Here is a 27,539-nt window from a genome sequence, read left to right on the forward strand (position 1 = left end):
GTGTGACCAAGTTTAACACCTTCATGAAGGTAGAAACAGTTTTTACTTTGAGTGTGAGATGAGACCTTTGCTTTTAGACAGACCTCTCTCTATTGCGTGCACTCTCTCAGAGAGAGAGAGAGAGAGAGAAGAGAGAGATACTGTAGTAGTCAATAACTAACAACAAAAACAACACATACTGTGGAAAGTAAACAAGATAGCACCAACAACAACTAATACAATTATAGCAGCATGTTTTAATAACGTAAAAACATCTCCACGATAGGAAGGGGGAAAGCACTGCGTCTGCATTCACTTACCGGTAACTCATACCTGGCCATTTGAAAATACCTTCGAAGTCCCAGATGCCTCCGTCTCCATAGACTTCCATGTAATTCATAGTGCACTGATCATGTCATGTCCATGCCTAGATCATGCACCACGTGTGTGCACATTGCTCACAGCTTTCAAACAAAAACATCCGAATGGAAATCTGTTCAGGCATTCATGAACTAGCAGCCATTATGTTTTCTTAAAATGTAAACAAACATGGCTGCCATGTGTGAAAGATGGGGTTTAAACCATAGAGTATATAAACAATAGAGAGCGGACCGGCCCCGCCCCCACTATCATTTCAATGCAAGTGCTCAGTGGCGTTTTGAAGCAACGGCTACGTGCTAGCATGTAGCTAATCCAGGTGCATTCTGGGGGATGGCCCCACTACCTAGTGGGGCCAAAATGACGTCACGCTGCTCTCCGCTCAGAGGAAGGATTGTCTGGAGTGGAGGGGGCGGGGCCAAAATGCGCTTTTAGGCTGCAGTTCCAACTTTGGCCACCATCGGGGTTGCTTCAAATCTAGCCCTGGGTTCTGGGGGCTTGGTTTAAACATGAAAAAGAAAATCTCTGGATTATCGTGCCTGGCAGAGAGGGACATTAGCATATTCTCAGGACTATCGGGCCTAGCAGACATTATCCTAGTACTGTAGGTAAATACATTGTCACTCTAGTGTGTCCAATCTGTCCATAATACTATTAGGTTACATTATCCTAGTACTGTAGTAGTAAGTCGCCATCTCCACGGCGGGAGGAAAGGTGAAAAACGAGGCTAAAAAGCACCAACAACGACAACAACTGTAGAAAAGTCACCAGTTCTCCTCCTGGCCCATCATCAGTGCATGCTCCACCCCTCACCTGCTCCAATTCACCACACCTGTTCCCACTCACCTCATTAGAGGCCAGGTACATATGTACTGCCTGAGAGAACTCAGTAGCAGTTTGGCAGCAGCGCAGAATAGGGTTACCAACCGTCCCGTAAAATACGGGATCGTCCCTTTTTTGGAAACTAAAAGACGTGTCCCGTAGTGAACTGAAACGGGACGCTCTTTGTCCCGTATTTTAAGGTTGGGGGATAAATATGAATGACGGGATGATTTAATTGAGAAATGACAGCGATTCTGCCTGTCAGAGAGCTTCCACTTCCACTCTGCTCTCCTCTGAGACGATAAGTGCTGCATCCCATTGCTGTGAGAGGCGCTGCGCTGTTTGTAAGCAGCTGATTGGCTTATTAACATACGGCTCTGAGTGTTGCTAAGACACAGTCTCCGCCCCCTACACACTCCCTTCCCAAGCATGGGCTGTAGGTTCACTCCACAAGTTGCCTGGGAGAGACGAAACGAGTGCGTGCGAGCGACCATACGACAGTGCTCGGCTCAGAACATTGTTTAATGTCTTAAAAAAACGTGTGACAGAAGATTGTGTACAAACATATTAGACATGAATCCATGATAGGTGATAGGCTAAACAAAAAGGTGAAAAAGCAGGCAAGCAACAGAAAATAAGCCATGGATATTGGTATTCCTGGGAGCACTACAGTAATCTTGTCTGCCAACTAAAGCGACCCCAGACAGGCTGGTATGTGAAATAACATAAGCATGCGTTGATTTTGTTTTTAAAACCTAATGGTTATTGCTGTATGCCAATATGATTAAACTAGTGTTGGGTACCAGAGAGTGGGCACATAAGGACCAGGTAGACCTAGGCGATATGTTTTGGAAAATTGAGAGACAACCGAATTAATATTGTGAAAGGAAACATATGATTTAATATAGGAAAATGCCCGTTTTAGCCAACTTTATAACCGAAAATATGCGATTTTTCGGCCCAAAGACACCCGAATTAATATTGTGAAAGGAAAAATATGATTTAATATAGGAAAATGCCCGTTTTAGCCAACTTTATAATCGAAAATATGCGATTTTTCGGCGCCGCCTTCGGCGGCGCATGTTTCCTTATAAAGTGTCCCGTATTTGAAACTCTGGGAGTTGGCAACCCTAGCGCAGAAGCACCTGAGAGCCCTGTCTGGGACTTTCAGCCCACCAAACCTGAGCATGAGTGTGCGTCAATGAAGTGAAATCTGGTCCTCCTCCTCTTCTTCACTCTGACCGGTGAACCATGGCAGTGTCAGAAACCCTAACCAGCCCCGAACCTAGATAAAACCCTATCCTTTTCTATATGGTCCTTCGACGCCGAGAATTCCAACATTGTCATGGCTGAAGAGCAGGAGATCCTGTGGGCTCTCCTGGAAAATAACAAAAGAATGCAGGAGACCAACAACAGAATGCTGCAGAACTACAGCAAAATGCAGCACCTATTCTCCTCCCAGCAGTCCAGGCCTCCAAAGGCCTCTTCTGTAAAGCCTCCGGTGCCCCGGGCTCCACTTCCTGCGCCCAAGTCTCCTCCTCCTCCTGCAGCCAAGCTTCCTGCACCCAAGTCTCCTCCTCCTCCTGCAGCCAAGCTTCCTGCACCCAAGTCTCCTCCTCCTCCTGCAGCCAAGCTTCCTGCACCCAAGTCTCCTCCTCCTCCTGCAGCCAAGCTTCCTGCTCCCAAGTCTCCTCCTCCTCCTGCAGCCAAGCTTCCTGCGCCCAAGTCTCCTCCTCCTCCTGCAGCCAAGCTTCCTGCGCCCAAGTCTCCTCCTCCTCCTGCAGCCAAGCTTCCTGCGCCCAAGTCTCCTCCTCCTCCTGCAGCCAAGCTTCCTGCGCCCAAGTCTCCTCCTCCTCCTCCTGCAGCCAAGCTTCCTGCGCCCAAGTCTCCTCCTACTCCTGCAGCCAAGCTTCCTGCGCCCAAGTCTCCTCCTCCTCCTGCAGCCAAGCTTCCTGCACCCAAGTCTCCTCCTTCTCCTGCAGCCAAGCTTCCTGCACCCAAGTCTCCTCCTCCTCCTGCAGCCAAGCTTCCTGCGCCCAAGTCTCCTCCTCCTCCTGCAGCCAAGCTTCCTGCGCCCAAGTCTCCTCCTCCTCCTGCAGCCAAGCTTCCTGTGCCCAAGTCTCCTCCTCCTCCTGCAGCCAAGCTTCCTGTGCCCAAGTCTCCTCCTCCTCCTGCAGCCAAGCTTCCTGTGCCCAAGTCTCCTCCTCCTCCTGCAGCCAAGCTTCCTGTGCCCAAGTCTCCTCCTCCTCCTGCAGCCAAGCTTCCTGCGCCCAAGTCTCCTCCTCCTCCTGCAGCCAAGCTTCCTGCGCCCAAGTCTCCTCCTCCTCCTGCAGCCAAGCTTCCTGCGCCCAAGTCTCCAGCCTTGCCTCCTCCAGTGCCCAGGGCTCCTCCTCCAGCCTTGCCTCCTCCAGTGCCCAGGGCTCTTCCTCCAGCCTCCTCGTCTCCGGTGCCCCGGGCTCCTCCTCCAGCCTTGTCTCCTCCAGTGCCCAGGGCTCCTCCTCCAGCCTTGTCTCCTCCAGTGCCCATGCAGGGCTCCTCCTCCAGCCTTGCCTCATCCAGTGCCCAGGGCTCCACCTTCAGCCCTGTCTCCGGTGCCCCAGGCTCCACCCTCAACCCTGCCTTCAGCTCCGCCTCCAGGGCCCAGTTTTCCACCTTCAGCCCTACCTGCCGGCTCCCCAGCCTCCCTACCTGCTGGCCCCCCAGCAGCAGCCCTCCAGCAGCAGCCCTATCTGCCACCCCCTCAGTCACCACCACCACCTGAGCCTTTCCCCACACTTGGGCCCCCGCAGTTTCGGCCACCACCTGAGCCCCCCCCAGCACTCTGTTTCCTCATGGGGCGGCCAACACCCTCATAACACCAGCATGACTTTTCAGTTTAAAATACTATCTGTATTTGGGGCGGCTGTAGAAAAGTCACCAGTTCTCCTCCTGGCCCATCATCAGTGCATGCTCCACCCCTCACCTGCTCCAATTCACCACACCTGTTCCCACTCACCTCATTAGAGGCCAGGTACATATGTACTGCCTGAGAGAACTCAGTAGCAGTTTGGCAGCAGCGCAGAAGCACCTGAGAGCCCTGTCTGGGACTTTCAGCCCACCAAACCTGAGCATGAGTGTGCGTCAATGAAGTGAAACCTGGTCCTCCTCCTCTTCTTCACTCTGACCGGTGAACCATGGCAGTGTCAGAAACCCTAACCAGCCCCGAACCTAGATAAAACCCTATCCTTTTCTATAACAACTATATTTGAACATTAATTAATAGGCTCACCATCTCCACGGCAGGAAAAGGGAGAAGAGAAAAAGAGTGAGAAAATGATGCTACAGTGCTATAGTGGCTCTGGTCCAATCCTTGAGCTGCTGGCTGGCGGTAGAAGTTGCAGTTTGAATTCCCCCATGCAATAACCGCCATAGTTTCTTTATCCTCTTCGACATTCGGATGGTGGTGTGGGTGTGATTTATCAGCAGGTGCAGTGCAGATGGTGTTTTGAGCCAGTTCCTTACATGTCCATTTGCTTTCACTGAAACTATTTGAATTTCCCTGCTTCAGCACAACAACACAGAGGTGTGCTACATCAAAACAAATCCGACTGGACTCAGTGCAGTGCCACACAGTGTACCTTTTATTATTGCATTTTCATTAAACTATTCGTTAATTTGAAAATATATATCCCACAACCTTAATTAGAATCGCCCCGTGTGTTTGTGTGTTTGTGTGTTTGTATGTGTTTCCATCTGTAACTCCACGTTAAAAACATAATACAAAAATCAATAACGCATGTACCTTGCCCAACATCAACTTTATCACCTTCAAATGTGTCTCTACTTCTCATAATCCCCAAATGTTTAAAATATTTCCCCAAATTTTGGCCTGTAGGCGGCTTTGTCCTGTGATGCGATTTACATCACAAATGGGCGTCAACAAGCGTCTGTCTGCTTCACACCAAGGGGCTGTAGGCTAGTTTATAATAATCACAAAGAAAAAAAATAACATATAGGCCGCCCTATAGTTTAAACACCTGTAAAACATTAAAATAATGGTGGGGTAGGGTACTACTGGCCAATCTGGATTCGGGGGGCACAAAGTCTGATCTGGGTGGGCATTGCCCCCTCGTGCCCCCCTGTAGGGCTCACTATGCTCAGAGCAGGCAGGCAGACAGACAGACAGGCGACCAGCTTATGAACTGTAGCTCTGTTACCTGTCTGCCTGGCTCACACACACGCACGCACACGCGCATGCACGCATGCGCACACAAACAGGCTACACATACTGTACACACAAAAAGTACACAGCAAAAGCAATACCGTAAATGTAAAACATTTACAAAAAAACACAAAAAAACAAGGCATCAGAAAACAACATGTGGTATGTGTTCTTTTATTGTCCTCAACAGATTATTTGGTACAGTTCGTCCGCTCCCCCGGCTCCCATTGACTTCAACTCCCAGAGTGCACTTTGGGAATGTGACGGAGTACGGTCCGCCACATTCCTCCTAAACATAGAGCAGTGGTTCTCACTGGGGACCCCCAAAATAATCCTATTTTAACGGGGGACCCCCAAAATAATAATATTTTAAGACATTTAGTGCCTATCCCGGGTATACTCGGGCAAAAAAAAGAAGCTACATAAAGTGCCTATCCCTGGTATCCCCTGGATTTATACTGTAAATACAGTAAAGTTGTTTTGCCTTACCGTAAGTTCTGGGCTGTAGATTGATGATCGGTAATGTTTTGTAATGTTTTAACGGGTTGTTTATAAAGGACGTTGACGTGCACGCGAAGTGAAAATCCTCCATAAGCTGCGTCTCAAGTCCTTAAATCAAATCCTATTTCCTAGTTCCTATTTCCTTGCTTGTATCAAAATACCTTGTAACATACAAGGAAATAGGAGAGAAGTGTAGGAAATAGGATCTAATTTAAGGACTTGAGACGCTAGAAACCCATTGATCTTGCAACAAAGAAGTGAAATTTTGATCCCAAGGCTGGCATTTTTCATGGCAAAACAGTGCTCCAATGATGGCATTCTGCTGTGCACCGCCATTACGGTGGCTTTCTAAACTACTTCTGGGTTAAGGTTGAAAAAGAAAGTAACCAAAAATCATCCCGGCTTTTCAAAATAAGAGGGAGGAAGTCCCGGCACTCTGCGCCTCTTCATCCCTTCAAAGTAAATGGCACTAAATGAGTTTAACTGGGGACCCCCCAAAATAATCATATTTTAACTGGGGACCCCCCCCCCCCCCCCCCCCCACCCCACTCTGACAAGCACTAGCAGTTGAGGCATTACATTTTGGATAACACGGTTCTATTTTCACAATTTCTGCCTCTAATGTTTGATAATTTGGCCAATGTTTAATTTGTCATTTTAGAGGTATTAAAAAAAGCCCTTAAAGTGTCACTTTAGAAATGTGCAGATACCCTCTGTACACTTCAACTTTATGTTTGTTTGTTTACTGTTGAGTGAGAAAACAATGTTGCACATTAAGTTAATCATCTGGGGACCCCCCAAAATTATTTGGGGACCCCAACCCACAAGGCTGAGAACCACTGCTATAGAGAAGGTTATGGCTAAGTCAAATCATGCCTCTGTGTCCAATCTACTGCACATACAGTGTGTCCAATCTACTGCATATACAGTGTGTCCAATCTACTGCACATACAGTGCCGTAAGCCGTAGTGACCATTAAGACAGGAGAGGAGACATTTGATTTGAAAACAGATATGCAGGTTCTTCATCAGATTACATTATCAGTGACGGCATCACTATCTAATCACACACACGCCCGCACGCACGCACGCACACACGTGCGCACGGACACACACGCACGCTCACACAGCACTAGTAACAGAACATTCAGATTGTGCAAAGATACAGAGAGAATCTTCTATACACTCAGCTACCACATGCTGCTATACAATAGGCTAACGTGCAATAGTGCATTAACACATCCTGTACGCACACCAACACACACACACACACACACACACACGCACGCACGCACACGCACACGCACACGCACAGGCACACGCACGCACGCACACACTCACGCACACACACACACACACACACACACACACACACACACACACACACACACACACACACACACACACACACACACACACACACACACACACAAACACACACACACAGTCCATGGCGTCTCAGTGAGTCCTCCTGCGTCCTCCTCTCCCCGAGCTGCTCCGGCCCTGGAGGACCTGGTCCCAGCGCTGACACACACACACACACACACACACACACACACACACACACACACACACACACACACACACACACACACACACACAAACACACAGAGACATTTAACACTTAAGTTCTGTTCGGGTCATTTTGACCCGTTTTACATTTTCATTAAAAAAAAATCTTTACACTGCACACACGTGTGTGTGCGTGCCCCGTGCGTGTGCGTGCGGTGAGAGAGAAAATCATTAACGCCCGCTCTCGTGCATAATTAGAATAAAAACAAATGCGATATGTATCGGGGATGTATCTTGGTGAAATATCTGTCAGTGTGTGATCCCTTGTCGGTGATCAATCTTGTCGGCGAAAACCACAGCGAGCCAATTTCTAGTTAGAAATAATCTGATGACTCACCGATCACACAATATCGTACCGTGTCCTTAATCAAGCAACTTAAAAAATGTGTATGTGTGCGTGCGTCCTACCTTGACCTTTCTAGCCATTCTGTCCTTCCACTTCTGAGCAATAGAGCCATCGATGAGCAACAGCCTGAAACATATAAAATACTGTACTGTACTGTACTGTACTGTACTGTACTGTACTGTACTGTACTGTACTGTACTGTCACACTGCTATAGTAGAGATGGTATCTATCACATTGCTATAGTAGTCCTCAATAGAGCTCTTCACGGGTCCAAAAAAATTAACCAAAATCGAAATAGACGGTCAAATTTTGTCCGATTCCGACCTGTTCCGAAATAATAATCAAATTCCAAAACCAAACCCGCGTGGCCCTGTAACGGTCTCGTCCGATTCCGTCCCGTTCCGACGCTCTTTCTTTTTTTACAGACCGTAACCCGACCGTAACCTGTGATGTTATCCCGAAATCCTTTTATTTCTGAGGTTCCGAGAGACCCGTCCATTTAATCATTATTAAACCCCTCTTTCATGTATCGAGATGGCGAGATCCCTCATTCACAGCAACCGTGCGGCGTGCGCTGTTAACTGATTGACATGCAGAAGAAGGCTGCCAAGGAATCTATTATTAAATCGAAACAAAAGCCAGGGATAAAGGAATACGTTTAGGCTATTTTCTATCTACAGAGGTAAGTCATTTTTGGTTTCTTTGTCATGGTTTAACTTGTACTTTATCATCAGCCTGACAGCAGGAGAAGCTACGCATCACGCACACGCATGCATTACGCACGCACCAAGCTCTTTTTTCCCCCGCTGTAAATCTGATCTTAGACCAGCATTATCAACTCACATTTACACAACCATTCTTCATGTCGCTGCCTCGCGGCTAATAACCGACCTGAATCTGATCCCAGGACAGCCTAAACACCGCACAGGGCACAGGTTAAACAGAACTCCAGTTCGTTCCTTATCCTGGTCATAGCGCAGCAGCGCACGCCAGCGCACATATTGATTGATTGCTTTACAGTTTGCATAACAAAGTACACACACGTCACACACACAGTACGGGTCCTATCGGGTCCTCTCGGGTTATTCACATAATGATTACAGTCCCGTGTTCCGAGGTGTTCCGAGGGAAATGCGACCGTTTCCGACCCGGCTCCGAGTGACCAGGGTTGTAAGGGTTACTTTTAAAAAGGAATCCCCTACAGTTACAAGTTACTTGCAAAGAAAATTTAGTCAGTAACGTAATCTGATTATCACAATTTAAAAAGTAACTACTAGTTACTTTCTGTTACTTTTGGATTACCTTTTAGCAAAACTCTCTTTAAATAAATAAAACAAGTTTTACCATTGATAACTAGACAAGAAATGAAATTAGGAAAAAGACAACAGAATTTTACTTAAGCGAAGTGGCAGTACTTTACGCTGATTCGACTTGATTATGTTATTGTTTGGCGTTATAACTTATTTGTAAAATTGATGAGGGCAAGGGGAGAATGTAATCCAGCATGTAACCCCCATCATTCAGATCCGTTACTGTAATCCAGATTACACATTTTAAAATGTAACCTGAGACTTAACAAGTTACCTGTTTTTTGTAATCTGATTACGTAATCCCGTTACATGTAATCCGTTACTTAACAACCCTGCGAGTGACTATGATAAAATAACCTCGCATCACCAGGCTTTCCGCTGGGGGAAAGCCTGGTCTTCGTTTACTAAACGGGCCGTTTGATCCGGTCGGGAGCGGAAGAGCTCCTACGTTTTTCTGTAGTCCAAAACGGACTACACTTTGGCCGGAAACAACGACCGGAAACAGTTTCAACCCAGTTAGCGCATGCGCAAGTAGTTAGCGCATGCGCAAGTACGGGTTAAAACCTGGTTAAAACTGTTTCCGGTCATTGTTTCCGGCCAAAGTGTAGTCCGTTTTGGACTACAGAAAAACGTAGGAGCCCTTCCGCTCCCGACCGGATCAAAAGCCCGAAATTGGAAGCCAGCCCAGGCTAATGATAAAACACTGACCGAACCCGGTACGGGTCTCTCGGGTCCTCGGGTAATTTCGGGGTCGGGCCCCCGTGAAGAGCTCTAGTCCTCAATGATGTTGTTATCTGCCAATTATCATTATTCCAAAAGGACTCATTAAACTCACTATTGGTGGGTCAAGTGGGCATGTTTTACCGCAAAACAAACTTCATCAACATTTCCCTTTACCGCCTCTGTATCTTTAAGGTCTGCTCTGAGTCTGAACTGGTTAACAAGTTGTAATTTGAGAGAGAGAGAGAGAGAGAGAGAGAGAGAGAGAGAGAGAGAGAGAGAGAGAGAGAGAGAGATTTACATTACTCAATTAAACTGTTACCATGTTCTAAAATCCAAAGCCTTTTAGTGCTGCTTCTTGTTTCAACAGGACACCATTAGTCTTTATTGTATTATTTTTGACGTTGCTATTTACTTTACTATAAAGCTGTCAGGTTTAATTTATCCAGATCCAGACCATTTTCAACACACACAAACACAACATAATCATAACCATAACCATGTAAGATCAAACAAACACTGACATTTGTCAAACATGAGACACACTGTATCCACCGGACCACCCGTGAGTCCCAGGGATGCATTCCATTGAAAACCTAGCTGGGAGTTCCAACAGTTCAATGATAATGCACACACACAGATCATTTATTCTGTTTGTTTACAAGTTTTTCTTTTCTTTTTTTTTTTCCTTTTCTTCATGATACTTTCCAATTCCCAGCATCTCTGCCAAGTGCATATTCTATTCTATGTTTTGACAGCGCTATTATAATTCACCCTTTGTTAGCCTTCTGGTTGGTCCCTGACTGACCAACCAACAGGCTCTATCTGCCTTGTCCCTCCCTGGTTCGGCCTTTTTTATGTTGAATTTGCGAAAGAAAAAGAAAAGAAAAAAGTTGAGAAATAAAAACATTTAAAAACATGCTGAGTCACTATACTGCCACTGAGCAGCTCTATTTTACTGAAACCAAGTTTGAAATTAGAATTGAACACAGAATAACAATACGACGCAACTGAATTAAAATGGTAGTGGATGGAGTGTCCCACCAAGACACAGCAACCAATGGGTTTGAAGAGGGGAGGGACAACGGGCGGGACTTGACAAAGGGTGAATTATCATCATTATTAGTTAGTGTGGTTGCCAGTAGGGAACTACACTATTGTTCTAGCCCGGCCATTATTTTATTATGGTCAACTTAGCCAATCAGGAAGCAGCATTCTCGGTGACGCCATTATAGAGTAAGTCCATTGAGTTCAATGGGGGAGTGGTGCTAGCTTGAGGATTGGTCAAGCTTGACATGACAATTTGGCTATCCAGACAATAAATAGGAAACCACACATCTTTCTAGTTATTATTGCGACCGTAGGGAGCATTTACTGTCAAACCCGGCAGATCCTGTCCATCAGTGAGTCAGTAGGTAGGTAGGTAATGCCTCAAAGTCTATAGCTGACCTGTTGTGACATCAGATTGTTGACTCAATGACCAAGGCAGCTTAACGCCTCAATGTCTATAGCTGACCTCTTGTAACAGTGACATCACATTGTTGACCCATATTTTGCAATGCCCATATATGGACGCTCAATATGTGGCCAAATGTGTTCTCCTGCTATACCACTAACATGTGGAACGCCCTATCGCAAGCCCTAAAGGAGTGAAAATCTCTAACCTCCTTCAAAATTGGTATGAAAAGTCACCTACGGCTGCTGCTCGAAACTTGTAATTTGCGACTGAAGGTCGCAGTAAACCATGAGAAATGTCGCAGCTTGTCTCCGTCTGTCTGTGTCAGCCAGTCCTTCAGTCAGTACAGGAAGTGATGTCCCGTGACATCACCTCATCAAAGGATATCCATACTATGTCAGTCAGTCAGTCAGTACACATTTTTACGTCTATGGGTTGGTTCCCTTGTCACTGTGACATCACAGGTGATATATCACAGGTGACATCACCTATGTAAAAGTCCATATATGGGTATCCCTTTTATGCCCATATATGAAGATCTCCGATGTCATTGCTATATATCACTGGCCAGATGGCAAAGGCATGGCCCATATCTGTGTGGCTGGTTCAGATAGGGATCTCCATGTATGGCCATAAAATATATTGTATGTATATGGATACATATTATTATTAATAAAGGATCAAATAAAATAAAAAGTCCATATATGGTCATTTCCAGAAACAAAATCGCTTTTATGCCCATATATGGAGATTTCTGATGTCATCAATCCCAGGCCCTACCTGGCCCAAGAGCGTGCTTTACTAGGCTACCTTCCCCGAAAACGTTAATATTAAGTCCATATATGTATATGGATATATATGAATAAAGGATCAAATAAATAAAATGTCCATATACAGTATGGGCATTCCCAGATGATACCCATATATGGAGATCCCCAGGCATCAAACCCAGGCCCTAACTTGCCAAGGCCCTGCTTGCCTTTACTAACCAGTAAGACTCCTTAATGGGGAGATAAGCGACCATCAGGTCGCATGTAAAAACAGGCCTGATGGTGGCGCTAAATGGTATAGATCCTTGTTGATGACTCTAGACATACTGTGTACTGCTTTGTGTGATTTTAGGGCAAAATCTGTAGGAGCAGTGTCCAAAAATGTGTTTTTCAAAAATCGGCCAGATGGTGGCGCTAGATGGGACAGATGCATTTTGATGACATGACTGTAGAGATACTGTGTACCGCTTTGCGTGATTTTAGGGGGAAATCTGTTGGAGCAGTGTCCAAAAATTTGTTTTTCAAAAATCGTCTAGATGGTGGCGCTAGATGGGACAGATGCATTTTGATGACATGACTGTAGAGATACTGTGTACCACTTTGCGTGATTTTAGGGGAAAATCTGTTGGAGCAGTGTCCAAAATTGTGTTTTTCATAAATCAGCCAGATGGTGGGGCTAGATGGGACAGATGCATTTTGATGACATGACTGTGTAGAGGTACTGTGTACCGGTTTGCGTGATTTTAGGGCAAAATCTGTAGGAGCAGTGTCCAAATATGTGTCTTGCAAGAATCTGCCTCATGGTGGCGCTTAAAGAGGGCCATGTGAGAAATGAGGGGTTGTGGTTTGGCAGCCAAGGAGTGTGTGTGCAAAGTTTGGCATGGATCGGGGCAACGGTGGCGGAGATATGAGTAGGGGAAAAGTGTGACGTGACAGAGGGACGTTTTATGCCCATATATTGTATGGAGATCCCTGTCCCAATGTCATGTCATCAGTATTAACGACATATCTGGGAATGCCCATATTTGGTAATGCCCATATATGGGCATGTTTTGACATAACATTGTTGACTATCATGCAGGGGTCTCCATATATGGGTAACTGGTCCGATATACATCACTGGCCAGATGGCCAAGAATGTCGCCCTGAGTCTAAGCCTTGCCACTGTAAATATCTTCCTTTTCTTTTTCTTTTCTTTTCCTTTTTTTCTTCTTTTTTCCCTTTTTTTATTGATGTTATCCTATGTAAAGTATTGTGTTCTATCCGTCTGTCTTTCAATGTTATATGAGATACTTAAAGTGGTTCCTGTATAAATAAGCCGAAAAGCTCACTAGGATCTCCTTTTAGTCGACCTTGTACCAGTGAACTGTACTGTCATGAAACTGTACTTTTTCCTATGCAAAACTGACAATGAATTCTTCAATCAATCAATCAATCAATCAATCAATCAATCAATCAATCAATCCAGTGTTCAACGTGTACCCCTAGGGGGTACGCGGAGGTACTGCAGGGGGTACTCAGAAAATGCCCCCAAAAAAGAAAGAATATTAAATATTTAACTATAATTGAATTAGGGAAAAAACATTTACTGTTATGTTTAATGATGACACATGGAGAAACCTGATATGAGCCTTAGCTGCTAACCCATGCAAATTACATGGTACAAGGCAACTGGGATGTTTTGAAAGTTGTTCGAATATATTGAAACTATTGACATGAAAACCTTATGACCACAGTGTTGAAAATAAATCTGCTCAGGAGGCACCGTTTGAAACTCTTTCACTCCTTTTCTTATTTGTGATTTTCTATTCTTGAAATGGGGGGCTATCATAGTATCATATACCACTATTTATGCAGTTTTATAAGCAAAATATTGCTGTCGAGTAGAAGGGAGTACTTGGATTCAGAATTCAGGGAAAGGGGAAAGGGAATCTTTCTTTATCAAGCCAAGAAAGATTGAGAAACACTGACTGAATCAATCAAAGCACCGACCTGGCTCTCTCCTCGTCCTCGTATCCCATGATGAGGTATTCGTCGCCGGCCGAGAGCGGAGGGCAGAGGCAGGTGGAGGAGTAGTGCAGCGTCAGGGTCTCCTTGGGGATGTGCACCAACGACGACTTCAACACCTCTCTCACCTCCACCACGGCCGACAGGTCGTGACCTCTGCTCCTCACCTCCCGGACCCTGGCTCTGATCACTGCAGAGAGAGGACCAGAGACACCACATAAACTCATGCTCACTGCAGGGAGACCAGAGAAACCAAATAAACCAGGGGTCCTCAACGTTTTCAGGCCAAGGACCCCTTAGTTGAGAGAGAGATGAAGCAGGGACCCCCCACAACCTTCTCATAGATTCCATATTGTTTCATTTGATTGACAGCACAATCGTCAGTGTATTTTGGATTCATGTCAATTTGTGTTGTCAGATATTTAACCACTTGAACCGCATCGATACGTTATAAACTTGACCTTTCACTCTGTACTTAGTCTGCTCTTTTCCCCCTCTACACCAAACCTCTTTTCCGAAAATAGCCGATCTACAAGCTCACAGCGCGAACGCTAGGGTTCAAGTGGTTAATATAAAGAAGGAGGAAAAAGGTTTCTATTACACAAAGATTTGGAGGACCCCCTGTAGTAACTCTGGGGACCCCCTCGGGGTCCTGGACCCCCTGTTGTGTGTACTTCTTTCTATCGTTTTGGTGATTTTAACGATTTTGATTTGCATGCATGCCCACAGATTTTTTTTTATTATTATTTTTTGTTTCCTACATTTTCTCTTTAATTATTATTCCATTAAATAGGAAACAAATGTTTGAAAAGTAGTGAAAATAGCCGATCTACGAACTTGTAGATCGGCTATTTTCACCAGTTTGGGTACCGGTGAGACATCAAATCTTTTGTTTGGGTCTCAAGCTAAAAAGTCTGGTTTTCATTTTAAAGGACCCTATGTTGATCCTATGCACTACTAAGACTACTAGTACCCTATACACTACTAAGACCCTATGCACTACTAAGACCCTATGCACTACTAAGACCCTATGCACTACTAAGGTTTGGTTTTCATTTTAATGGATGTTGACCCTATGATGACCCTATGCACTACTAAGCCACGAACCCATCTCTGGAGAGAGTGCACCAATGGAACCAAAATAACCAACCCGTAAGGGTCCATTTGGTTCCATCCATACACTCTCTGAGCTACAGAATGATGAAGGACCTTTGGGTTCTTGACTATGAGGACCCCCTGAGGACCCCCTGGGTTGAAGTCTACAGTTATATCATTTTATTTAGCTGTAGAGTCAAGAAAGACCATACTCTGCACATGAAGAGACCCAACAGTATCGCCCGTTAGCAAGTGCCTGCTGGCAACCATGGCGAGGAAAAACTTTTTTTAAAGGAAAGAAACCTTGAGTAGAACTTAGATCTAGGTGGGCGACCATCTGGGTTGGCCAGTTGAGAGAGGGAGAGAGCGAGAGAGAGAGAGAGAGAGAGAGAGAGAGAGAGAGAGAGAGAGAGAGAGAGAGAGAGAGAGAGAGAGAGAGAGAGAGAGAGAGGATGGGTGGGGGGACTCAAAGATAACAATAACAGCTATAATAGCCAGCCAACCCACAATCCACAGGCAGGACGTTTCCAACCTACTCTTAGCCTGCCTCCCTGAGACGCTTCCACAGGAGATCCTAGAGACCACAGGAATCCAAGGCCACTCTCACATAAGCACTCTGGAAAATGTCCAGACCAATGACGTCAGGACATTAAAATGTCCAGACCAATCACGTCAGGACATTATTCGGCTTTGGCCTTTCACACATGTGGAACGCAACAGGGCAATGTCCGTTTCAGTTCTGACTGTAAATTGCCCATTTGATTCATTTAAGCAAGGACAAGGAGCGGCGTATACTAGACGCATACGTTAGCTCCTTCCACTTAACAGCATGAGGGAGATTCAAGGATCAAATGCGATCTTTTGTATTGGGTTCCTTCCACTACACAGTTAGTTAGTTTTGTATTGGGTTACTTCCACTAGACAGTTAGTTAGTTAGTTAGTTAGTTAGTTAGTTAGTTAGTTTTGTATTGGGTTCCTTCCGCTAGACAGTTGGTTTTCAGTGATCGTATCTCTCTCTCCAAACACTTCGGGGAGGGGAGGCTCCTCTCTCCTCGACAATAAAAACATCGCCAACACACCCACTCACTCAAAGTAAATTCAACGGACTATTACCTCGTCCATTCGCACACTGAGTCGTTTGGGCTTGGTCGGATATTAAACACACTCAACTCAAGGGAGCTGCACAGTCTGCTGCATGTCAACACATAGAGCTCAACCAGCTAATGTCTGAATAACTTCCAGTTTACTGTGTGTATATAAACTCAGCACAAAAAGGAAGGAAGGAAACTTTACTTCGGTCCAGTATATCTCCCCTTTAATAATACCAATTCTTATTGTGTTTTATACCATTTTTATCATTGATTCATCACCTTTACAACAAGGTGCAGTTTGTAAGCATCGGGCATTAGTGGAATGAGCACCACAGCCAAGCGTGTGGGTAGCGCCGACCCAATATTTGCCAACATTCGGTCCATTATATCTCCCCTTTAATTATGCCACATATAGTATTGTGTTTGATATCATTGTTATCGTTGATTTGTCACATTTACAACAAGGTACAGACTGTAAGGATCTGGCATTCGTGGAATGAGCAACACAGCCAACCGTGTGGATAGCGCCCCTCCAGAAATGGTCAAAATGGCCTGGCAATACTGTTCTTTTGGTGTTCTCCTTTGTTGCTTGGAGCATTGAATGATTGCACTCTCCCACAGTAATAAGGAAAATAAAAACACATATTTGGCCATTTTTATACTTTGTTAATGTTAAGCTCAGTGTCAGGGAAGCCCAAAACAAGAGTAAATGCCTGCAGAACAGTATTGCAAGCCATTCTGGCAACATTTTGGTCGGCGCTACCCACACGTTTGGCTGTGTAGCTTATGCCTCTAATGCCCGTCTTGCCCGATGCTTACAAGCTGTACCTCGTTGTAAAGTTGACGTATCAACGATAAAAATGATATAAAACGTAATATAATTTGGTATTATTAAATGGTAGATATAATGGCCTGAAGTCAAGTTTCCTTTCTTTTTGTGCTGAGTTATAGGTATATATATATATATATATATATATATATATATATATATATATATATATATGCAGCCACGGCCAGCGATACTTTACAGCCAAAACATTGGTTCGGTAACTATATGTGGGTTGCAGATACATTTTTATGGGTCGCGAGTGAATACCCCTTTGTTAACACATACTCTTCCCTTCAAAAATGGCTGCCAAAGTGCCAAGATGCCAAATTCACCCATAATAACAATAATAATATACGCCCCTGCACAGATCATGTGTATGGCATGCACACACCACGTGTGTGCACGCCTTTCACAGCTTTCAAACAAAAACATCAGCTTGGAAATCCGTTCAGGCATTCATGAGATAGCAGCCATTATGTTTTCTTGAAATGTAAACAAATATGGCTGCCATGTTTGAAAGATGGGGTTGGTATCGGGGTCAAACATGCAGTTTCGCGATCATGCCTAGTAGATAGAAATGTAGTAGTTTTTAACTTGATGATAGAGCAGTCAATGAGTTAAATATGTCACTTACCATAGTTGTAGTTGTTCTTCAGATAGGTCTTCAGCCCCAGTCGAACTGCCTTACATTTACACCCATCTACACACACACACACACACACACACACACACACACACACACACACACACACGCAGAAACCATATATCTCCATGTTTCAATATTTATATTTTTCTTGTGCGTGCGTGCATGCGTGTACATGAAACAAAAACACGTCACGTCAGATTGGCTATTTTGGAAAAACGATTCAGCTGAAAGTGAAAGTGGTTCTGTGTGGGTTTTATTGTGTGGGTTTTATAAATACTTTTGGATCCAAAGGAACACAGGTTAATGTGTTGTCCATGTCCTGAACAGTACCGAGTCTGGACATACAAGGTTTCCACCCGACAAGCGACAATACACAGATTGAATGATTATTGATGGGTTACCATTGGGCCCTTTACAATGCAGGTTGTTGGAGTCCATGGGAAAGTCTGGACTGGATTCTGGAAAAGAATGGAGAACAGAAAGTAATTGTATCCCTGGCAAAGGACTTTAGTTTATTGGGACATCAGACATCATGAAAACTAAAGTATCATCTATAAACTACAATCTATAAACTATAATCTATAAACTATTATCTATAAACTATCATCTCTAAACTATAAGATGTTACTATAACCTACACACGATGAGACAGTAAAACTAAGTATAATCTATAAACTATAGGATGTTGGACTGTGAGATAGTACTCTAACCTACACATGATGAAGCTAATCTAACATACGGTATAGCCTTGCTAATCTAACATACAGTATAGCAGGGATGCTCAAACTTCTGAACCTGTGGCCCACATTACAAAAATGTCAAGAGGCCATGGGTCAGTTGATAAAATGACATTACTTGATAACTTCTCTCTTTTATTTGCTTTATTTCCACATAAAGTAAGACAAGTGCAATGTGCATTATTTTATGGCTTAGAATTCCATTTTTATTCTGTCAATGACACCATTTGTAATCAAAGTAATTTGCTAAATGTTCTCTATTTTTTTAATAATTCTGTGCAATTAGCATATTTAACACAAACACTATACAGTACATTTGTCTGCTATTTGTCGGGGTTGTTGTCTATCTGTCTGCCTGCTATCAAGTGGGATGACATTAAAGATAGCTGAGCACATCTCTCTTTCAATTGCTTCACAATGTTAATTATGACTTGGCCCACATTCAACACAAATGTCTTTTTACAGAAAATAAACTTGTGAAAATAGATAGTTATGGCTAAGGAAAATTAAATCAAACAAGCTACTTAAAATAGATTACCCAGACTGTTTAGCTACCAAATATGGCTAATGAGTTTGAGTATCACTGCTGTATAGTATATGTGGAATAAACTCCCTGTCGCACTTAGAACTACAGACTCACTCCCTAGCTTCCGCCGTGGACTGAAGACTCACCTCTTCAGACTCCATCTAAACCCATAGCACTACTGTAAGCACTCCCCTTCCCTCGATGACCACACATGAAGCATTTTTAGGTTTTAGAAACGTTTTTTACTGATTAGGTGCGTGGTCTACCTACACCCTACAGTAGACTGGTGCGTAGGGAGCATGCTAGCTACAGTATAGACATGAGGTCAAAGGTCACAAAGGGCACGACTGGTCTTCAACCAGCCAAAATTCTCACGTCTCCCCCCTTCTCTGCTCCCTCCACTGGCTCCCGGTTGCGGCCCACATAAGTACAAAACACTGATGCTGACCTTCAAAGCAGCCAAAGGTATGGCACCTCCATACCTCCAAAGCCTGATCAACCCCTACAACCCCACCCGTTCACTCAGATCAGCCAACACAGGGATGCTGACACAACCCTCGCTAAAAACCCCAGGAGAAAAATCTACTCGTCCCAGACAATTCGCCCTCCTGGTCCCCAAACTGTGGAATAAAATCTCTGTCGCTCTTAGAACTACAGACTCACTCCCTAGCTTCCGCCGTGGACTGAAGACTCACCTCTCAGGCGGCGACCCTCAAAATAATCATATTTTAACTGGGGACCCCCCACCCTACGAGCACTAGGAGTTGAGGCATAACATTTTGTTTAACACGGTTCTATCGTTGTGAGCGTGTAGATCGGCTCCTCACCATCGCCCTCTTTTTACATCTTCCTCCGCCCACATTAATGAATAATGGGTTTCTCTGCAGGCATAGAAGAGGAGGCCAGTCCCCAGACGGATGCCTCTCCCCAAGGAAGGGCCGGAGACAGAAGCCCATCTCCAGATGCCTCCCCACAGGGAAGAGCCAGAGACCACCACAGCCCTGGAGCCTCTCCTCCACAGGCTGGCCCCGGGCAGGAGAAACCCTCTTCCTCCTCCTCCTCCTCCTCCTCCTCCTCCTCCAGTGAGAGTGACAGCAGTGATGATGAAGATGAGGGCACAGTGAGGAGGATAAGGAGCAGTGTGGCTCAGATCAAGGTGAAAGTTCAGGGTTTGTTCACGGTAGATGTGCTGCTGTAATGGGTTGTAATGAAGTGACAATTGCATGGATTAAAGTTCTCAGTCGCCATGACTGATTACAGTCATTTGGATTCCATAGATCTTCATGTTTTCAGGCCAAGGACCCCTTAGTTGAGACGCCTTCGGTTCCAACTGCTAGAAACCTTGGTGTGGTCCTGGACAGCCAGCTATCATTCAAGGCACACATTGCATCAGTCACTCGGTCCTGTAGGTTCTGACTCTATAACATCCGTAGAATCAGACCCTTCCTCATCCAGGAGTCAGCCCAGCTCCTCATCCAGACATCAGTCATATCAAAACTTGACTACTGTAACTCTCTCCTCACTGGCCCCCCGGCATGTCCCGCCAAAATGCCGCAGCACGACTGGTCTACAATCAGTCAAAATTCGCACACGTCTCCCCCCCTTCTCCGCTCCCTCCACTGGCTCCCGGTTGCGACTCACATTGAATACAAAACACTGATGCTGACATTCAAAGCAGCCAAAGGTACGGCTCCTCCATACCTCCAAAACCTGATCAACCCCTACAACCCCACCCATTCACTCAGATCAGCAAACACATGGATGCTGACAGAACCCTCGCTAAAAACCCCAGGGCAAAAATACACTCGTCCTAATTTGCCCTCCTGGCCCCCAAACTGTGGAATAAACTCTGTGTCGCTCTTAGAACCATAGCACTCACCTACCCTCAATGACCATACATGAAAAATAGATACTATATCTTTTTTTGGGTATATATAAAAATAAATTACTGATTAGGTGCTTGGTCTACCTACGTTATTTTTCTGGATTGATATTTCTATGCAGTTGATGTATTGATGTTGATGTATTGATGTGTTACCTTGCTTATTGTAAGTCGCACTCACCTGGGTTACACCTGGATGGGTCCTGGTAGTACGGATCTAAGACAGAAAGAAATCACCATCACTTCCCTAATTCAGTCATTCATCATATTTATCACAGATGATTATTACATTATTATAAAACATAATGCCGAAGTGTAACATACCGTACATGGAGGTTTGCCAGCGGTTCTCAAACTCGTTTTCATGTCATGGACCCCTAAATTGGCAGTGTTGGGCAAGTTACTGAAGAATAGTAACTAGTTACCGTTACAAGTTACTTCATTTCAAAAGTAACTCAGTTACTTCGCATTCTATCATATTGTACCTTGTGCGGGCAATCTGTAGTCACGTTTGCAGTCTGTAGGTCTGCACTAGTCTGTTGGTAAAGCACAAACATGCCCAGTGCGCACCACAGTGCACATCACCGCGGCTCTGTCAGGCATTTCATGTCGGTGTCTCTGTCTCCCCTTCCCTCTGTCTGCGTATGAGTGACAGAGAGGAAGATTCAGCTCAGCTCTAGATGCATACAATAACGCAAAAGAACGGAGTAATGCACCGTGTACTAACGGTAACTGAGTTAAAAGAACGCATTAGAGTACTCGTTCCTGAAAAAGTAATTAGTTACCAGTAATTAGTTACTTTGTAACGCATTAGTCCCAACACTGTAAATTGGTATGCATTGACTGCATCTCCCCCTTATGAAAAGGTTTGCAGAGATACATGGGAAGAATTTAATCACTAACAATTGTTCAAAATCCTTGAAAATCTACCAGATCTATAAGCTCATCTACAAGCTAGTGTTGTGAGCTTCTCGGCAGGGCTGTTCAAATAGCCAGGACAAAAATGGGGCTAAAGTGGTTAAACCGCTATATAAACTTATTTAGCTGGGGACCACCTCGAACCCCCGCAAGGACCCCTAGTGGACATCTTGCACCATAATCCATGCATTGACTTTTGTCTCTTTTGTGTTTTCTAGCACCTAACGTCCACAGTATACATGATCTGCTGCTATGCTCACACACCTTTATATCTTGTCTCAGGTACTACCAGTAAGACTCCCTAATCGGGAGATAAGCGACCGTAGGTGGCTTATCTCCACAAATAGGGCAAAACTTTGTTTTTCCAAAATCTTCCTGATCCATGTTGATGACATGAGTGTAGACATGCTGTGTAGTGATATTCGTGATTTTAGGGCAAAAACTGTAAGAGCAGTGTCCAAAAATGTGTTTTAAAAATCGGCCTGAAGGTGGCGCTACAATAGGGCCATGTGAGAAATGAGGGGTGGGGTCTCCGCGTTGCGTTGGCGGACGAATAGGTACCGGCCCCGGCTCTCCCGGACGCTCCTAGCCCGAGTTACGGCATTTTATGTGCGCTGCAGTGGCAGGGGGTCCTCCACTGGGGGCGCCACCACTTTTGCATCCGTTCTGGAGCACCAGGAGTCGGTGGTCCCCGGGAATTCCCCGTGAGCAGCCCCGTTGGGGTGGTCATTTGGTCATTTTTGCACATTTGTTCATTTTTTACATCTGGGGGTCCCCCAGGGACCTGGCGGTCCCTGGGGCTCCGGGGGTCCTTGGAGGTTGTAGTTTGGCAGGCAAGGAGTGTGTGTGTAAAATCTGGCATGGATCGGGTCAACGGGTGCGGAGATATAAGCAGGGAAAAAGTGTGACGTGTGACGTGTGAGCACATTTGGTCATTTTTTACATCTGGGGGTCCCCCAGGGACCTGGGGGGACCTGGGGGTCCCTGGGGCTCCGGGGGTCCTTGGAGGTTGTAGTTTGGCAGTCAAGGAGTGTGTGTGCAAAATTTGGCATGGATGGGGGCAACGGTTGTGGAGATATGAGCAGGGCAAAAGTGTGACGGACGGACTGACTGACTGACTGACCCACGAACAGCCGGTGGAGGTTTCTACAGTAAGTAGCTCCCTACGGTCGCAATAATTGTAAATATATAGACCAGTAAGACTCCCTAATCGGGAGATAAGCGACCGTAGGTCACTTATCTCCACAAATAGGGCAAACATTTTTTATTCCATAAACTTCCTGATCCATGTTGATGACATGAGTGTAGACATACTGTGTAGTGATTTTCGGGCCAAAACTGTAGGAGCAGTGGCCAAAAATGTGTTTTAAAAATCGGCCTGTAGGTGGCGCTAGAAGAGGGCCATGTGAGAAATGAGGGGTGGGCTGTCCGCGTTGCCTTGGCGGACGAATAGGTACTGGCCCCGGCTCTCCCGGACGCTCCTAGCCTAAGTTACGGCATTTTATGTGAGCTGCAGTGGCAGGGGGTCCTCCACTGGGGGCGCCACCACTTTTGCATCCGTTCTGGAGCACCAGGAGTGGGTGGTCCCCAGGAATTCCCCGTGAGCAGCTCCGTTGGGGTGGTCATTTGGTCATTTTTGCACATTTGGTAGTTTTTTTTACACCTGGGGGTCCCCCAGGGACCTGGGGGTCCCTGGAACTCCGGGGGTCCTTGGAGGTTGTAGTTTGGCAGGCAAGGAGTTTGTGTGGAAATTTTGGCATGGATCGGGCCAACGGTGGCCGAGATATGAGCAGGCCAAAAGTGTGACGTGTGAGGTGTGACGGACTGACGTGTGACGTGTGACGGACTGACGCACGGACACCTCGAGCAGCTTTCTGTAGTAAGATGCGACCTACGGTCGCAATCATTTGTTTATTTTCTTTCATTGATCTCTTTTCCCCCTTGCCTGGCTTCTTTTCTTCTTCTTTGAACTATGATGGAACACATTTCACCCACTGTTTTACTTCTGTAAACCTAGGATGTGACTATGAAGCACACAGTATGGTTTCCCTCCACTCTTCCACTGTCCTGCCGTGGCCATCCTGCAGGGGGCACTAGCTCAACAACAAGGACTCAATCCCCTGCTGGCTTCCTTCCCAAGAACACTTTACTCTTGTGTTTGTTGGCTTGAAGAGACGTGTGTGCCTGCGTGCGTGCGTGCGTGCGCGCGTGTGCAAATGTTTTTTTTTAGTTTGACTTGTAAATTATATATTTATTTATTTTGTAGAATGAATGCTTAATGCACTTATGAGATTCCACACCTCTTTTCGTGGTGGATTTTTAGTTATTTTTTTTAGGAGTTTATCTGGAGCAAGCAGGGGCATCACACCAAATTATGGGCCCTGGGTACAAGGATTCACTGTGGGCCCCCCATGAATGTTAACTATTGAAAAATAGCAGATATACGAGCTCACAGCGCGGCACCGAGTGCCGTGCTGCGAGCATGTATATCTGCTATTTTTTTTAAATCGTGAAAATATTTGCAAGAAACCTATGTTTCCATGTCAGTGGTGCTCAAACTTTTTCATGTCAAGGACCCCCAAGATGATATGTACTTGGCCACGTAAAAAGTACATTTTCACACATTTTCACAATTTTTCAAAAATAGCAGATCTACAAGCTTGCAGCGCAGCACTCGGTGCCGCGCTGTGAGCTTGTAGATCTGCTATTTTTCAATAGCTGAAGTTACCAGGGCCCCTCCACCTTGGGCCCTAGTAACTCAGTCCCACTTTCCTCCACCTTGTGACGCCCCTGGGAGCAAGGAATGTCTGCTTTCTGGCCCATGTCTCTCTCTCCTCCTGTTATTTGGTTTCTGATAAGACTGTGCTCGAGACTAAGCTGCTTTTTTTCACCCCCAGACCTTTTATACATGGGCGTCACAAGGGGTAGGAAAGTGGGACTGAGTTACCAGGGCCCAAGGTGGAGGGGCCCTAATAACTTTATCTATTGAAAAATAGCAGATATACAAGCTCACAGCGCGGCACTCGTAGATCTGCTATTTTTGAAAAGTTGTGAAAATGTGTGAAAATCTTTGAACATATTATGTATTTTTTAAGCGAACATGTCTAACTCAAATTTTGCTTCTGGGGGGTACCCTGGAACTAAATATTTTGAGATCGGGGTCCGTGGCCAAATACATATTATCTTGGGGGTCCTTGACATAGGTTTCTTGCACACATTTTCACGATTTTTCAAAAATAGCAGATATACAAGCTCGCAGCGCAGCACTCGGTGCCACGCTGTGAGCTTGTATATCTGCTATTTTTTCAATAGTTAACATTCATGGGGGGCCCGCAGTGAATCCTTGTACCCAGGGCCCAGAATGTGGTGTGACGCCCCTGCTTTTATATGAAGATGTTGTTTTATTGGATGCACTGTCTTATCCAACGTTGTTCTGCTTACAAAATAACAATAATAATAACAACTACAAATATTATTGCGACCACAGGTCGCAGTTTAACTACGAAAACTGTCACATCTTGTCAGTAACGCCAGAGGCCAGGTAACACCTCGATGTCTATTCAGCTGACCTATGACATCACATTGTTGTTACATCACATTTTGACATCACATTCCGTCCTTGTCCCTTGTATGCCCATATATGGAGATCCCTGATGTCATCAATATTAAGCCCATAGTTTGGAATGCCATATTGTGTGAGTCTCTTGTGTTCTATAACATAAGACATCTATGATGTCAGATGTCAGTCATATCCATATTTGAGAAAAAATGTTGCCCACATTTTGTCCAAGCTGCACAGGTGCAATGCATTATTGATAATTGTGGCACGTTTACTAACATGCCAAGTTTAGAGCTCTGCACTGCCATATCCAGCCCAAGAAACCATAGAAACGGGGGAAAAAATAAAAAAAAATGTACTTCTTAAAATACATTTATCATGCCTCTTGCTAAGGTATGGCAACATGACTGGTGTCTGGCGCGCGTGCAAGACACCAGTCATGTTGCCATACCTTAGCTTTTTCTGAACTGACGCCACTCAGTTGAACCATGTTCTTCTGGCCATGAATGGACACGCTCGGTGGTTTTACCTCCAGGAAAGCACATGCAGATACTTAAGCACCATAAATGTATACTACAAATCAACTCAACTCATGCAGGCCGGGCCTGACATTTTGGTGGTCAACGGTATATTGCTGTTTTGGAGTGTGGTCAGCTCAGGGCGGCCATAGCTTAGTGGCTAGAGAGGGCCGTCCGGGAAACAGAAGGCCCCGGTTCCCAGCCCTAGAAGGGTGGAAGTGTCCCTGAGAACTATACTTAATGGTAGAGTAAGTAATGTATATTTTTGGTTAAAACAAAATTTTTATTTTTTTTTGCTTTTTTTTGTATGTGTGAAAATGTTAACGCTTTATTTTCTGATATTAATCATTGCTATAGAGCATGGGTCTTCAACAGGGGGTCTGGGACCCCTAGGGGTCTCCTTTTTTATATTAACCACTTGAACCCTAAGCGTCCATATTCTGATAACTTTAGCCAACAATAGCAGATCGGCTATTTTCGGCAAAGAGGTTTGGTGTAGAGGGGAAAAAGAGCAGACTAAAGGTCCGTACACACCGAGGGCGAATTGGTGAATAGCGAATTAGCGTATAATTCGCTTTTTGTTTAAAACCTTATAAAGTCAATGGAAGCATCCACACCAAACACGAATTTCGAAAAAGCGAAAAGGCGTCTGCTTTGTATTCGCCCTTGTGTTGAATTTAGCGAACATTCGCTGGTGAACTCCTCTCTCTCTCTGTAACAAAGCAAGCTCACTCTATCCTACTTAAAGAGAGAGAGAGAGAGGGACCGAGGGACCTTCCCTTTGCATTGAAGCCGAGGGGAACGGTGTTTCTTTCTCCTTTTCCGTGTCTCTCGTCTGTGTGGCTGCTTGGAAAAAGTACTTGAATGTCTTACTGGTAAAAGCATGGTTTATGTGTTTGTTATTGTAGGCTACTTTATATCTGCAACAAGACTAATGTTTGAAAATAAATCGCTGGGTATTAAATGCAATAGGATCCGAAATGAGTGGATTAGAAGGAAAGTACTGGAAATTGGACTCAAGTACAAATACCTACACTCAAGTAAATGTACTTTTAGTTACTTTACACCACTGCTGCTGCTGCTGCCTGTCTGCGACATAGAGTCTGTCTACTCTGCCTCCGGAGCTGAGGGGAGGGGGAACTGTGAACGCGTGTTGTCTCTTCTGTTATTTTTTTTATTTAATAGGCTAACAACCACGGCCAGGTCAGGATGTCGTTTCCATTGTTTTATTTGTTTCCCTGTCTCCGTTCTCCTCTCTCCTGTCTCTCCTTTCTTCTCCTTTCTCCTGTGGCTACAGGCAGATATCACCCCCTCGTTTTTAGGCGAATTAAGCGAATATTATACGCATATTCGCGAAAAAGGCGAATCGCGAATACTTCGCCTTTTTGGTTCGCTTATTCGCGACGCTTCGCTAATTTGCCGGTCTGTACAGAGCTTAAGAGTGAAAGGTCAAGATTATTAAGTATTAACGGTTCAAGTGGTTAAATATCTGAAAACATTGAATCCAAGAATCCAAAATACACTGATGATCGTGCTGCCAAACGATGAAACTATGGAATCTCTGAAAAGGTGGGGGTCCCTGTTTCATCTCTCTCTCAACTAAGGGGTCCTTGGCCTGAAAACGTTGAAGACCCCTGATATAGAGTGTTTGTCCTGTTTCTCCAGCTCTTTAATAT

General features: G+C 45.0%; 1 protein-coding gene across 1 annotated transcript in view; it reads right to left on the minus strand.

Annotated features, from left to right (window-relative positions):
• Positions 1–7,338: 7,338 nt before the first annotated feature.
• The window catches only part of frzb (frizzled related protein), a gene marked incomplete at both ends in the record, with an annotated part of 35,313 nt that continues 15,112 nt past the window's right edge, over positions 7,339–27,539 (minus strand). The window contains 6 exon segments of the mRNA XM_080752827.1: positions 7,339–7,404; positions 7,861–7,924; positions 14,048–14,252; positions 17,712–17,777; positions 18,125–18,181; positions 21,050–21,085. Coding sequence (XP_080608953.1) covers positions 7,339–7,404; positions 7,861–7,924; positions 14,048–14,252; positions 17,712–17,777; positions 18,125–18,181; positions 21,050–21,085 — 494 coding nt within the window.

This window comes from Nannobrachium achirus, assembly GCF_963921795.1.
Source record: "Nannobrachium achirus genome assembly, chromosome: 22".
Taxonomy (NCBI): domain Eukaryota; kingdom Metazoa; phylum Chordata; class Actinopteri; order Myctophiformes; family Myctophidae; genus Nannobrachium; species Nannobrachium achirus.